This window comes from Elephantulus edwardii, unplaced genomic scaffold, assembly GCF_000299155.1.
Source record: "Elephantulus edwardii isolate Elephantulus edwardi_28Jun2011 unplaced genomic scaffold, EleEdw1.0 scaffold00229, whole genome shotgun sequence".
Taxonomy (NCBI): domain Eukaryota; kingdom Metazoa; phylum Chordata; class Mammalia; order Macroscelidea; family Macroscelididae; genus Elephantulus; species Elephantulus edwardii.
The window spans coordinates 3,712,527-3,726,462 of NW_006399979.1; the positions used below are offsets into that span (position 1 = coordinate 3,712,527).

Genomic DNA, 13,936 nt, shown 5'->3' on the forward strand with positions numbered 1-13,936 from the left:
AGGGGAAGACCCTCTATGAGATGGATTGATTCGGTGACTGGGGTAATCGGGATGGGTGTGTCAGAGGCAGTGCGGTTGGCTCAGGATAGAGCAGGGTTTAGGGCTGTTGTGCATAGGGTCGCTATGAGTCGCAAACGACTCGACGGCACATAATAACAACAACGTGAGTTAGTGAGTTTAATCAGAAAATAAGAGGCAGATGGGGCTTTTGCTCCCAAACAGAAAGCTGGGAGATTTTTAGGCTCTGAGTACAGGTCAAGATGGGGACAAAGTTCATGTCCTAAGTGTGTGGTCACTGGGCTTGCGGTGTGATACTTTTATAATATCTAAGACTGTTCTAAATCTTAGAATCTTCTCTGAGGTTCCTTCCATGCGTACACTCTACTCAAGGGCTGCCCAGAAAGTCGGCATTGTATCAACACCATCTGTGCTGCCGTGGCTCTGTTACTACACAGCCCCTAGACCACTGTCTTTAATCTGATCCAGCTGCCTCAACTCTGCCTGCCGTGCAGACACATTGGCCCATCTACACCATCAACAGCTGCGTGAGCCAGTGCTTTCTCAGGCAAGTAGGCTGTGTTCATCTGTCTGCAAGGGGATTGTCTCACCATTAATTGAGCAGATTTAGTGGCAGGAAGTGGGAGTCTCACCCACCAGGAGAGACTAACATGGGAGCTGCTGTGTGACTTGTGCTCTTAGCTCCAGCTTGCTGGCGGATGAGGAGTTGTGTGGACTGAGGTAGGAAGGTGATGTATATATACTGTTGATAAAGATGTTTGCCATGTCTGGTCTGAGATATGATACTGGTCTGATTTGGAACTGTTATTAGTCTATTTGGATGTAGCTGACTTGGGACTTCTCCGTGAGACCACAGTCAAGTGGCCTGCACTCAAGCTTGCTGGAGGACCGGGGGATTATATGGATACTGTATATTACTGCCAGTTTGTATCCTCGTGGTTTGTCTGAACCAAAAGACTGTCTGGTTATCAATCGTATACTATTGCTTGTTGCTATTCTGAATTATAGCCTGTTAACTTCCCTAATAAACATAATCAAACTCCACAGTTGTGACTATAGTTCTGTGAAGTCTGTGTGGTCACTGCAGTGAATTTTGGGCCCACTTACTAGTCTGATTGGTGTTGGGGTTGGTGAAAAGGTGCAGCAGCATGGGAGACCATGGCTGGCCTGGTAGGTGGTCGCTTTGTACTGTGGATTCTGTCAATGGGACAATTCTCCTTCTGAATTTAGCAGACGGAGGATGGACTTGACCTACCCCATGTGGTCCTTGTTTTAATTACACCAATTTACAGCAACTCTTTGTGTGTGCTACACTGTGCTCCATGGAGGTTTCGACAGCTGATGCTTCCGAAGTAGGTCACCAAGCCCACCTTCTGAGACACCTTTGGAGGGACCTAAACTTTTAACCTTTTGACCTGAAGTCAGTGTGTTAAGCATTTGCACCACCAAGTTCCAAGGCTGTTAGTCTGCATCTATCATGTTCTCATCATCTATTTTTTTAATTTATTATTTGTGTGTGTGTATCATCTAATCGGATCTGACTGGTACAGGAGGAGATTGCCCCTCCTTCTCCAGCAGAGCATCTGGTGGATTTGAATCACGCCCCCTTTGGGATTGCAGTGTAGCTTCTTGCTACTAGGCCACCAGAGCGCCCTCATCTATTTTTTAAAATTTTATTAATTTTGATGAACATTTACAGAGATTTTGGATTTCTATTCATTCAATGTTGCTAATCTATTTTTTTTCTTTTTGAGAATCTATTCTTTTTTTAAAATCTATTCAAGTTTTTCCTGTGAGTTAAGCAAATTTGCAGCATAAACCAAATTTCCATTTGACAATTCACACGTTGGCTTTTGTGACATTCCTTACAAAACTGCACTCTACCCACTCTGTATGTTCCTTTTCCTTTTGTTACACCTGCATCTCTCTTCCTGTCCTCTGAGTTATCTTTCTGGATGAATGCTGCCCTTCTGGTTTCATGTGGTTGACTGTTCTAATCAGTATGTTCCTCTCTGGTGCTCGACCTAGGCAACAATCAACCGTTGTTGCCAAATGCCCTTGAGTAGACTCCTATCTACCGTATGGACAACAGAGCTGACCCCTGTCCCATCCTGAACCATCATATTTGTACACACAAGCCTGTTGCTGCAATGACTGCCAATCCTGCTGGTTGAGGTTCCTGCCCTTTGCTGTCCCGTCATCTTCCCAAGCATAATGTTCCTCAGCAAAGAATACCCTCTCCTAGCAAAAAGCCCCAAGTATGTATGACAAAGGTTCATCATCTTTGCCTCCAAGAACTCTGGTTGTACCTTCTCCAAGGCATATTTGTTCTTTTAGCAGTTTATGGGATGTTCAGCACTCTTCTTCAGCACCACAGCTCAAAGGCATCAATTCTTCTTTTGTCGTCCTTATTCATTGTCCAGCTCTCAGACACACACCAAGTGACTGAAAAGACCATGGTTAAGATTTTTCCAGTGCCGATGAAAATGCCAGAAAGTCCAATGAGGCTCTTCTCCTCTGTCCCAAATTTGTTGACAGCACCAATGCAGGTTCCATAGACCCCAGTGAAGAAAGTCAACTCCAGACCTGTGTACACTGTGGTGATGCTCAGGAGCAGCATCTCCTTGGTGACACACAGCTTTAGAGACTTTTTGAACGCATCGACTGCCTTTGTCACGTTGTTCTGAGCCGACTCATTGATTTCCAGATCCTGGTCATCGGAAGATTCATCTTCTCCCAGGACATTTTCGGAATCTGGTTTCCTAATGAAAAAGAAAAGAACGGTCCCCACAAGACTGATGACAGTCAGGACAATGAACACTGTTCTCCGGTCGCTCTCTGAGATCTGTGTCTTCCCTTGCCAGGCGAAATATATGTCGAGATTCCCAAAGAACAAGCTTGACTGTAAGAGTGCCCAGAAAATACCACCGTTCCTGCCAATCGTGTGCTCATCTGAGTTGATGGTCAGGCAGTTCCCTTGGGCTGTCCAAAGCACTGGAGTTCGTACATGTGTGTGAAGAGAGGAAAGACAACACACAGCTGCAATTCATGACATTCATCAATGACAGTCAATGTCATACAGTGTCACAAGTGATGGGATGACAAACCAGTTATGTACTGTAAACCTTCACAGCAGCTGCAATTCCGTTGAAGACGGAGGCCGTGTAGAAGGACCAGGGGAAAGGCTGGATAAAAACGGCAATGTACATGCTATAGAATAAACCACTTGTGAACATTGAGAGCTGGGGCCCTACGATGGCAACCACGGACGGCGTTATCAAATTTGAAGCCGAGAACACGCCGTAAATAATCGCCATGCGGACCTCGCCGGACACGCTGCGGCGCATCTTCGAGAAGTACGGGCGCGTGGGCGACGTGTACATCCCGCAGGATCGCTACACCATGGAGTCGGGCGGCTTCGCCTTCATGCGCTTCCACGACAAGCGCGACGCCGAGGATGCCATGGACGCCATGGACGGCGCGGTGCTCCCTTTTTTAGTTTTAATTTGAACTGACATATGAATAGTTGAGGGTCTGTTTCACAATCAGCACCTGGTCTAATTTTCACTGCTGATCTTGAACTTCTCCAACAATTCTTTCCAGAGATGTAATCAATTTGATTACTGTGCATACCATCAAGTGAAATCCATGCATATGGCCTACATCTATGTTTCTTATAAAAGGCTCTTTCAACGAATAAGTCCTTGATTGTGCAGATTTCCATTACTATGCCTCCAGCCCCATTTCTGTCACCACGTCTGTACTTTCAGACTGCTGATCCTTCTTCGTGGTTCCCAACTTTCACATTCCAATCATCCGTTATTATTAATGCATCTTGATTATATGTCCAGTTGATTTCTGACCGCAACAGTTTGTAGATATCATCTATTTCCTCCTCTTTGGGTCTAGTTTTTGATACATAAATTACAATGATAGTGGTATTAAATGTCTTCTAGTATGAGTATGGATATTATCCTGTCACTCACAATATTATATTTCAAGATGGATCTAGAAATGGCCTTTTTAACTATGACTCTTTCCCCCCTCACCTTTTCATCTCCAGTGTAGTATTATCATCTGATTAAAAATGTACAGTGCCAATCCATCTCATTTTGCCAATGCCTAATATGTACATAATTAATTGTTCCACTTCTTTTCTAACAATGCCCAGTTTTCCTACATTCATGCTTCTCACAATCCACATGCCAATCATTAGTTTCTGCTTACAACTCTTCCTTCTTTTTTGTTTCCAATTTGAGGGCTCAGCCTCATTTGCCATATCTGCTATTCTACTTAAAATTTGCTCTACTATACATAGGGTTTTCGAAGGCATGATATATTTCGGAAGTGGATGGCCAATTCTTCTTTCTAGTCTGTCTTAATTTGGATGTTGTTGTTGTTAAGTGCTGTCGAGTCATAGATGACTCACAGCGACCCTATGAACGAAAGGCCTGAGCACTGTTCAAACAGAGTTTCCTGAGAAAAGCCATTTCAGAAGTAGATGCCGGTCCTTCGCCCAGGCTTGTTTTAGTCGGGAAGCTCCAGCAAACACTGTCCACCATGGGTAACCATTATCATATCTGGCACATCAGTGTCACAGTGCTCAGCATCACCGTAAGCAAGAGTTACATCTCTGTGAAAAGAAAAGACACTGTTGTGTTTGCTCTGCTCTAAAACTCAGAAGCACGAAGCTCACAGACACTCCTCCGTTGAAAGCACAGTGAAAGAATACAGGGAGAAGCTCACCCAAGAAATGACATCATTAAGGAGAAAGATTAAAAAAAATGAGAGGAATCTCAGTGAGGAAAGCAAGAAGGACAGATGGATATATTACATTCATGTCTACACAATGATGATCCATGGAGAGTATAAGAAGTTGCATCCAGATCTCCAAGAAAATGGAACACAGCAGTTGATACTGCTGAGTCTCACCATCATAAAATTATTGAAAGACAATTCCAGAAAACAGAACGTGCAATGTTAAAAAAAACACAAAGAACTACATAAAATGTATGAGGAGCTGCTGAATATGTGTGATAAACCAGATGTAGAGCTATTGCAGGAACTGGGAAGTCTGTTGTTCAGGAGCAAGTCCGTGCAGCTGCACATGCCTGAGCCGGTAAACCCAGTATACCGTGCAATCCCCATCCCTGGCCTGGTGTCCAGGTGCAACAAATTTCGGGTTGAAATTTCCTTCAATAATGAAATAAGCAATCTCGATTTCATGATGTTTAAAAATGTACAAAGTTTGAAGTTAGGATGTGACCTTCAAGACGCAACTTTTTCTTCTGGAATATCTACATTTGTTGCTGCCTGGGGATCACAAGTCTTCACCTCTGGAAAGCAATACTGGGAAGTAGATGTGGACAAGTCTTTGGACTGGGCTGTAGGAGTGTGTCGACACGGACAGCCACCGAAGAATGGCCCTGTAACCTTGAAGGAGGATGTGTTTCTTCTTTTCCATGTGAAGGAAAATCATTGCCACACTCTCTTGACAAGTCCTCCACCAACTTTTCACTATACAGAGAAAACACTGGAAAGGATTGGTGTATATGTTGATTTTGATTGTGGCAGTGTGAGTTTTGTGAATGTGGCCAAAAGTTCCCTTCTATGGAGATACCCAGATAACTCTTTTAACTGGCCACTCACACCTTTTTATTGCACTTGGCATACATGATCGTGGGCTACTTTGGAATCTGGCAACTCCAAGTTTGAAAAAGTCTATGCCAATGAGACCTAATCAGTCACGTATTTTTCCTCTTTATCAGTAGTTCTTCTTTAACGTAACCAAGTTACTGTAACAGAATTAAATAGGTAGCAAGTGTGCAAAATAAAATTGTGTCACTTTCAAAAAGAAAAAAAAGAAAAAAGACAAACTGGGGACAAGCTTAGAAGCACTAGTCCGAGGTATAGAGACGCTGCCAGGGAAGGGTGCGGAAACAGAGAAATGAGGATGCGTGGGGGTGAATAGGTAGGGACTAATCACGGGGTTGTACAATTTGACGGTTGAGGAGGTGAGAGAAATTGGAAGAATCGGGTGTGAAAAACAATGTCTTTGAATCTTGCAAATAAACTGACATAATAAAAACATTTAAGAAGAAACATATATGCACCCCGAGTCACCATTTTCAAGTTAATCTCCTGAAAAATGTATACTCCTTGAAGAGATGGTGTTGAGAGAGGATTATGTAAATTACTAAGCTGTTAATGAAACGTTCTGATTGGTTGAGAAGGACTCTTATCATCCTATTGATAACAACCGTGATATCGTTAAAAGGTCATCATAGAGAGAAATCGGATGTGATTCTCTGCCTTATAAAAGGACACTCAGTGACTCATTTCCTTCCACTTCTGAAAGGACTGTGTTGCTGAGACACTGGTGTATCTGGAGATTTCTGAAAGCTACTGGTTCAGTCATAGAAGACGTGATCTCTCCAGTAGCTTCTACCTCCACTTTTGGCATATTACTCAGGGCAAAGTTGGATGTGATACTCCCCCTTATAAAAGGGCACTCAGGGCCCCATTTCATTCATCTTCCGAGAGGACTGAGTTGCTGAGACACTGGTGTATCTGGAGTCTTCTGAAAGCTACTGCTTCACTTCTGGAGGACGTGATCTCTCAAGTGGCTTCTCCAGCCACTTTTGGCTTATTCTTTAGGAAAATGGACATCACGGAGGACTTCCAAAAGGAAATCACTAGCTCAGTCTGTTTGGGCTACCTTAAGGTTGCAAGCAACTCAATGGCACGTAACAACAATAACATGTAGTGTCACTATGAGGCTGACTTAATTTTCTGAATACAAAATGTTTCTATTAATCCATGTTACTTAACTCTTTCTTTTATTATTACTATTATTTTAGTAACTTAGTATTCTCTTTCTAGCTAAAGTTTTCTATTTTAGCCAAGCTCAAACCAACTGCTGCCAGTCAATTCTAATTCATGGTGATTCTTCTACGTATGGAAGGAGATTGCTCATCTTTCTCCTGAGAAGCTATTGCTTGAATCAAACCACCAACCATTTGATTATCAACCTAGCATATGAGTGCTACATCACCAGTGCTCACAATTTTATGATTGTATTCCACTTTTACTGTATTATATTTAAACCTTGTTATTAGGTGATGAGTGGAATTGAGTATGACTCATAATGACCCTATGAACCCCAATCTGAACACTCTCCTGTCCTGTTTTCCCCTCACAATCTCTGACACACTCACGTTCAATGCTAGAGTCACTTTGTCAACCCTCATGGGTCTTCCTCTGTTTCACCACCCCTCCACTATCCCAAGCATGATGTCGCTCTGCAAGGAATAGCCTTTTATAGCAAAATGCTCGAAGTATGCAAGGTGAAGTTCAATCATCTTTGTTTCCAAGGAGCACTCTGGTTTCACCCTCCCAAAAACATATCTGTTTGTTCTTTTGGCAATCCAGGCTATATCTTCAGGACTCTTCTCCAACACCACAGTTTAAAAAATAAATTCTTCTTCTGTCATCCTTGTGCGTTGTCCAGCTCTCAGTCACAGCAAGTGACTGGAAAGATCATGCTCTGAGTTAGGCACACCTAAATCCTCAAACTGATATCACTACTTCTCAATAATTTCAAGGAGTCCCTTACTGCAGACTTCCCCATACAATGTGTCTCCTGACTGCCTGACTGTTACTACCAATTTATTGATTGTGGTTCCAAGTAAGATGACCTCATTGTCACTTTCAATCTTTTCTCCACTTATCATGATGCTGCCTCTTGGTCCAGTGATGAGGATTTTTGGTTTTTTGATATTTGATATGCAATCCAAATTGAAGGCTGTAGTCTTTGCTCTTTTGCTGCAAGTGTGTCAAGACCTGGTCACTTTCAGCAATTTGGACCTTAGCAATCCTTAGTAACGTACCACTGCTAACCTCCATTGCTAAATAAATTGGCATTTAATGAATTTTCTCTTTTGAAATGTTTACATGAGAGAAACAGGATTTTTTAAGAAGTTCTGCCTACCTATTCAAACACCATTCATATTTTCTGCATTTCAATGCAATGAATAAACAAGAAGAGCATATTTTTATCTTTGTCTGTTCTTTATATGCTTCTTTCCAAAGGTGATTGTATGAACCACAGAGTGGAACCACTGAATTTTTTTTTAAAAAACCTGTTTCTAAAAAGCACAGAATTAAATATTTTATGATAAGTGAAATTTATTCATTGCTTATTATATATCCCTACTAAGGATAAGTAAGACAAAAATCTAGTGCTATCATTTGTACAAAACTTATGAAAATTTTATACCGATTTTCATTGTACAATGCTTATAAATATTTTACACTATTTCCAGAAGGTAAAAAATTGTAAATTAAATTTGTTGTTTTGTGTCATTGAAAGGAAGATCTCAGATGAGAATGATAGACACAGTAACTCGGGCAATGAGAATAGGTGTGTCAGAGTCAGAGAGACTGGCTCAGGATAGAGCAGACTTCAGAGATATTGTATGGAGTGTCTCTATGAGTCATAAGTAACTTGATGTTTTAATCAGGGATCTCCACAAAACACTGTCCACCATGGGTAACCATTACTGCATTTGACACATCAGTGTCACAGTGTTTAGCATCACGGCAACTATGAGTTACTTCTATACAGCTAATGGACAGACCAATACTATACCACTCAAAAGAATATTTGACACACCTACCCCCATTGCTTTAGGCAGAATATGAAATGATCCAGGAAGTATTAAAAGAAGATGGAAAGAATATATTGAGTCACTGTATCAAAAGGAACTGGCAGACACAGAAGAATTTAATGCAATCACATATGAGCAAGAGCCTATGGTGATGAAGGAAGAAGTTCAAACTGCTTTGAAGGAAATAACAAAATATAAATCCTCAGGAATAGATGGTATACCAATTGAAGTATTTCAGCACTCAGATGCTGCCCTGGATGTGCTCACCAAGTTGTACCAAGAAATCTGGAAAACAACCACTTGGCCAACTGAGTGGAAGAGATCTATATTTGTTCCCATTCCAAAGAAGAGTGACCCAACAGAGTGTGGAAACGATAGACCAATATCACTGATTTCACATGCAAGCAAGATTCTACTGAAGATTATCCAAAAAAGACTGGAACAGTACATCAGCAGAGAACTGACAGAAGTCCAGGTGGGGTTTAGAAGAGGTCATGGTACTAGGGATATTATAGCTAATGTTAGATGGATCTTAGCTGAAAGCAGAGAATAGCAGAGCAATGTCTAACTGTGTTTAATTGACTATGCAAAGGCATTTGACTGTGTGGATCATAACAAACTGTGGCTGACTCTCAGAAGAATGGGAATCCCAGAACACTTGTTCGTGCTAATGAGAAACCTATACTTGGACCAAGAGGCAGTCGTCAGAACAGAACAGGGAAATACTGCATGGTTCAAAATTGAGATAGGTGTACGCCAGAGATGTGTCCCATCTCCATACCTTTTCAGTCTGTATGCAGAAGAGATTATCCGGGAGGCTGGGCTCTATGAGGAGAAGTATGGCGTCAGGATTGGTGGAAGATCTATTAACAATCTGCGTTATGCAGATGACACAACCTTGCTTGCTGAAACTGAGGAGGACCTGAAGCACTTGCTGCAGAGGGCCAAGGACTGCAGCCTTCAGTATGGATTGAGGCTCAGTGTCAAGAAGACAAAGGTTCTCACCACTGGACCAATTGGCAGCATCAGGATGGATGGTGAAGAGATTGAGACTGTTAACAACTTTAGTTTGTTTGGCTCCTCGGTCAACACTCTTGGCACCAGCAGCCAGGAAATAAAAAAACGTATTGCGTCGGCTCTTAGGGACCTCTCCAGGGTACTGAAGAGCAATGGTGTCACTCTGGGGACTAAGGTGCACCTGATACAAGCTATGGTCTTTGCTATCACTTGTTATACATCAGAGAGTTGGACAATGACTAGGGAGGATAGAAGAAGAATTGATGCCTTTGAGCTGTGGTGCTGGAGAAGAGTGTTGAGGATACCATCGACTGCTAGGAAAACAAACAGATTCGTCCCGGAGAGGGTTAAACCAGGCTGCTCCTTGGAGACAAAGTTTCTGGGGCTTCGTCTGACATACTTTGGACATGTTGTAAGGAGGGCCAGGTCCTTAGAGATGGACATCATGCTTGGGAGGGTGGAGGGACGGCGCAAGAGGAGAAGACCCTCTATGAGGTGGATTGATTCAGTGACTGGGGTAATTGGGATGGGTGTGTCAGAGGCAGTGCGATTGGCACAGTATAGAGCAGGGTTTAGGGCTGGCGTACATAGATAGGGTCGCTATGAGTGACAAGCGCCTCGATGGCACATAACAACAACAACCCCTATTGCTCTAGTTACTGTCTCAATACATCTAAGTCTGGGGCCTCCTCTCCTGTGCTGTTCCTCCATCCTTAGAAGCATGATGTCTGTCTCCAAGAACTGGCCCCTCCTGACCATGTGCCAAAAGCATATGCAATGGAGCTTCAAAATCCTTTCCTCCAAGGAGTAGCTGGGTTTTAATCTCTTCATGACTGATCCATTTGTTCTTTTGGCAGTCCATTGTATGTTCAATACTTTTCCCCACTACCAAAACTCAAAGGCATCAATTCTTCTATCATCCTTAGTCATTGTCTAGCTCTCTGAAGAATAGCAAGTAATTGTGAAAACCATGGCTTGGATCTGGTGGGCCTTAGTCTCTAGACTGACATTGTTACTCTTCAGGACTCTTGAGAGTTCCCTGACAGCTAACTTTCCCAATGCAATTCGTCTCTTGATTTCCTGGCTGCTGGTACCAAGAGTGTTGACTGTGGAACCAAGTAAACTAAACCTGTTAACTATCTCAATCTCTTCACCATCCATACTGATGCTGCCAATTGCCCTAGTGGTGAGAATCTTTGTTTTCTTGATGTTGAGCTTCAATCCGTATTGAAGACTACAGTCCTTAACCTTCTTCAGTAAGTGCTTCAGGTCCTTCTCAGTTTCAGCAAGCGGAGTTGTGTCATCTGCATAACACAGGTTGTTGATGATTCTTTCACCTGATGCCACAGCCCAGCATCTCGGATGATCTGCATACAAATTGAAAAACTATGGAGACAAACTACATCCCTGATGGACCTCTTTCTTGATTTTGAACCATCCAGTGTCTTGCTGCTCTGTTCTGACAACTGCCTCTTGGTACAAGTATAGGTTTCACATTAGCACAATCAAGTGTTCTGGAATTCCTTTTCTTCTCAGAGACAGCCATAGCTTGTTGTGATCCACACAGTCAAAAGCCTTTGCATAGTCAATGAAGCACCGACAGACATTCTTCTGGTATTCTCTGCTTTCTGCTTTCTAACATTAGCTATAATATCCTTAGTACCATGACCTCTTCTAAATCCAGCCTGTGCATCTGGCAGTTCAAGAAATCAAAGAGCTGAACCAAAAATTTCAAAAGCAGTCCGGGAAGACAAAGCAAGGTACTACAATGAAATGTGCAGAGAGGTAGAGTCAGAAAATCAAAAGGGCCGAACTCGCTCAGCATTTCTTAAGCTGAAGGAGTTGAAAAACAAATTCAAGCCACGGTGGCAATACTTATAGTTTGGGTAGAATGTTAAATGATCGAGGAAGTATCAAAGGAACATGGGAGGAGTACACAGAGTCACTGTATCAGAAGGAATTGGCTGACACAGAGGAATTTCATGAAATAACATATGAGCAAGAGCCTATGGTGATGAAGGAGGAAGTTCAAGTTGCTCTGAAGAGATTTGCAAAAAACAAGGCTCCAGTTGTTGACAGCATACCAACTGACATATTTCAACAGACAGACTGCCTTGGATGTGCTCATTAAGTTGTGCCAGGAAATCTGAGCACAGCCAGTTGGCCAACTGACTAGAAGAGATTTGGTTTTGGAAGATAGAAAAGGGTAAAATAAGTACAATTGTTTTTGTTGTTAGGTGCTGTCAACTCAACTTTGATTTATAGTAACCCTATGAAGAACAAATCTGATCCTTGCCCTCTTCTGCCCTATCCTCATGATCTCTAATATGAACCAGCTCATTATTATCATCAGTATGTCAATCCATTTTGTTGAAGGTCTTCCTCTCTTTCTCTGACCCTCCACCTTTCACAGCGTGATGTCTTCTCCCAAATACTGATTCTCCTCACAATCCCAAAGTGTATGAGATGAAGTTTCACCATCTTTTCCTTCCTGGAACACTCTGGTTGCACTCTCGCCAAGACAGATGACTGTATAAATGGCCATAAGAAAACTTTCATTTTTGAAATAAGGAAAATGGTTTTAGAATTAGCCTTGTCTTTGGTTTTCCAAGTTGCCACTACCTCTACCCTTTCCCCTAAATAGGATCAGTACTCTCTAAGGGTCTTTTCATTCTCTTCCCCTCAAGGATTCATATTCAGACTCCCAAACCTAAGGGGGCGCAATTCTCAGGATGAGAGCTAGTTTTTCCTTCACACAACGGACTTCCTCTTGGTTGGGCTAGAAGGAAAACCCGGAGACGTTTTGCTCCCATCTGGAACGGACTTTTGGAAACGAGCTGCCAGAAGGGCCCAGTAAACCGCTGAGGCCTCTGAGGCACCGCTCTCCGTATTTTCTCCCTTTCTCTTTCTCCCATAGTATAAGGCTGTGGGAGCGGCTTTCTCCCTTATGGTGTCTTCTTGTGCTAGGCAGGAGTCCTGTTGTCCTTGAGCTGCACTTCCAGTGGCTCCCTGCTGATGGCGCCTTCCCCACCTTGCAGGAGTGCTGAAGGTATGTAGGAGGTCCCTGAGCGCGTTCCCACCCCTTACTGGGCCTAGCTTCACCTGACATGCGTGCTTGGTGTGGACTGGAGATTGTGGTGATGGGTGTTCCTCCTCCACTCATAGATTCACTTACTTAGATTGCATCGGCGTTGGAGCTGTTGAAGCACTACACCGTGTATCTATGACTTTCTCTGATATGCTCCGTGCTTCTAAACTTGTTTAAGCCTGCCTTGACCATCAATTTAGTTTCTGAAGCTTTCTAAATAATGTTATGGGCCGTCCAAACAACTAAGCATAGATATCTCTGAACCGTGGATCTATCCATAGGATCTCCTCCTTTGTTGTAGTAACCATGTCAGTCCATATCCTTGAATGTCTTTTCTTTTTTTCTTCTCGTCCTTCGTTTTTCCCAGCATATCGTCTTTTTTGCGAGACTGTTGCTTCCCAATAATATACCCAAAATAGGAGAGAAGTGGTTTCAGTATCCTTGCCTCTTAGGAGCACTCTGGTTGCTCTTCCTTCAGGATCTGTTATTTTGGCAGTCTGGAGGATATTCAGTAATCTTTGCCAACAGCCAAAAAGAGTGAGTGGCCCTTACTATGAGGCCAGTAAGTTTTTTGAGTTGACAAATCTATTGATTGAGCAGGCATTTTCAACTGAAAACCCACTATTTTAGAGTGCTAAATGTTTTAAGATATCAAAGATGAACAGACTCACAGGCTTGTGCTGGTGATGATAATATATGGGTAAAGAAACATGCAAGGAAAAAAAGAGTTAAATAGAAATAGAAGGATCAGATAAAATTCAGTATGATATAGTATGGACAGGCTTTATGGAGGAGCTAGCTTTTAAAGTGTAGGGTTAAGTACAGGGCATTTTTGAAATATGACAGGGATGAGCATTGTTTTAGAAGAAAAGGCAGGAGCTCTGGGGTCTAGTGGTAAGAAGCTGTGCTGCAATCTCAAAAGCACACAGAATTTAACAGCTGCTTGGAGAGAGAAAAAGGAGCAGTCTCCTCTTGCAGTTTATTGCCCCTGAAAGCTCACTGGTCATCTTGCTATTTGTTGTTGTTGTTATGTGCCATCGAGTCGCCTGCGACTCATAGCGACCCTATGCACAACAGCCCTAAACCCTGCTCTATCCTGCGCCAACCGCACCGCCTCTGACACACCCATCCCGATTACCCCAGT

At 42.7% G+C, this 13,936-nt stretch overlaps 2 protein-coding genes across 2 annotated transcripts; one reads left to right on the forward strand and one right to left on the reverse strand.

Moving 5' to 3' along the window:
- Positions 1-491: 491 nt before the first annotated feature.
- Positions 492-3,335, reverse strand: LOC102872249 (UNC93-like protein MFSD11-like). Its single transcript, XM_006898439.1, has 3 exons — positions 3,137-3,335; positions 2,474-3,012; positions 492-584 (listed from the first exon to the last, which is right to left on the reverse strand). Exons 1-3 carry the CDS (start codon positions 3,333-3,335, stop codon positions 492-494), a joined length of 831 nt encoding a protein of 276 aa, XP_006898501.1.
- Positions 3,336-5,026: 1,691 nt separating this feature from the next.
- Positions 5,027-5,695, forward strand: LOC102872651 (tripartite motif-containing protein 43-like). Its single transcript, XM_006898440.1, has one exon. It carries the CDS (start codon positions 5,027-5,029, stop codon positions 5,693-5,695), a length of 669 nt encoding a protein of 222 aa, XP_006898502.1.
- The last annotated feature ends 8,241 nt before the right edge of the window (positions 5,696-13,936 follow it).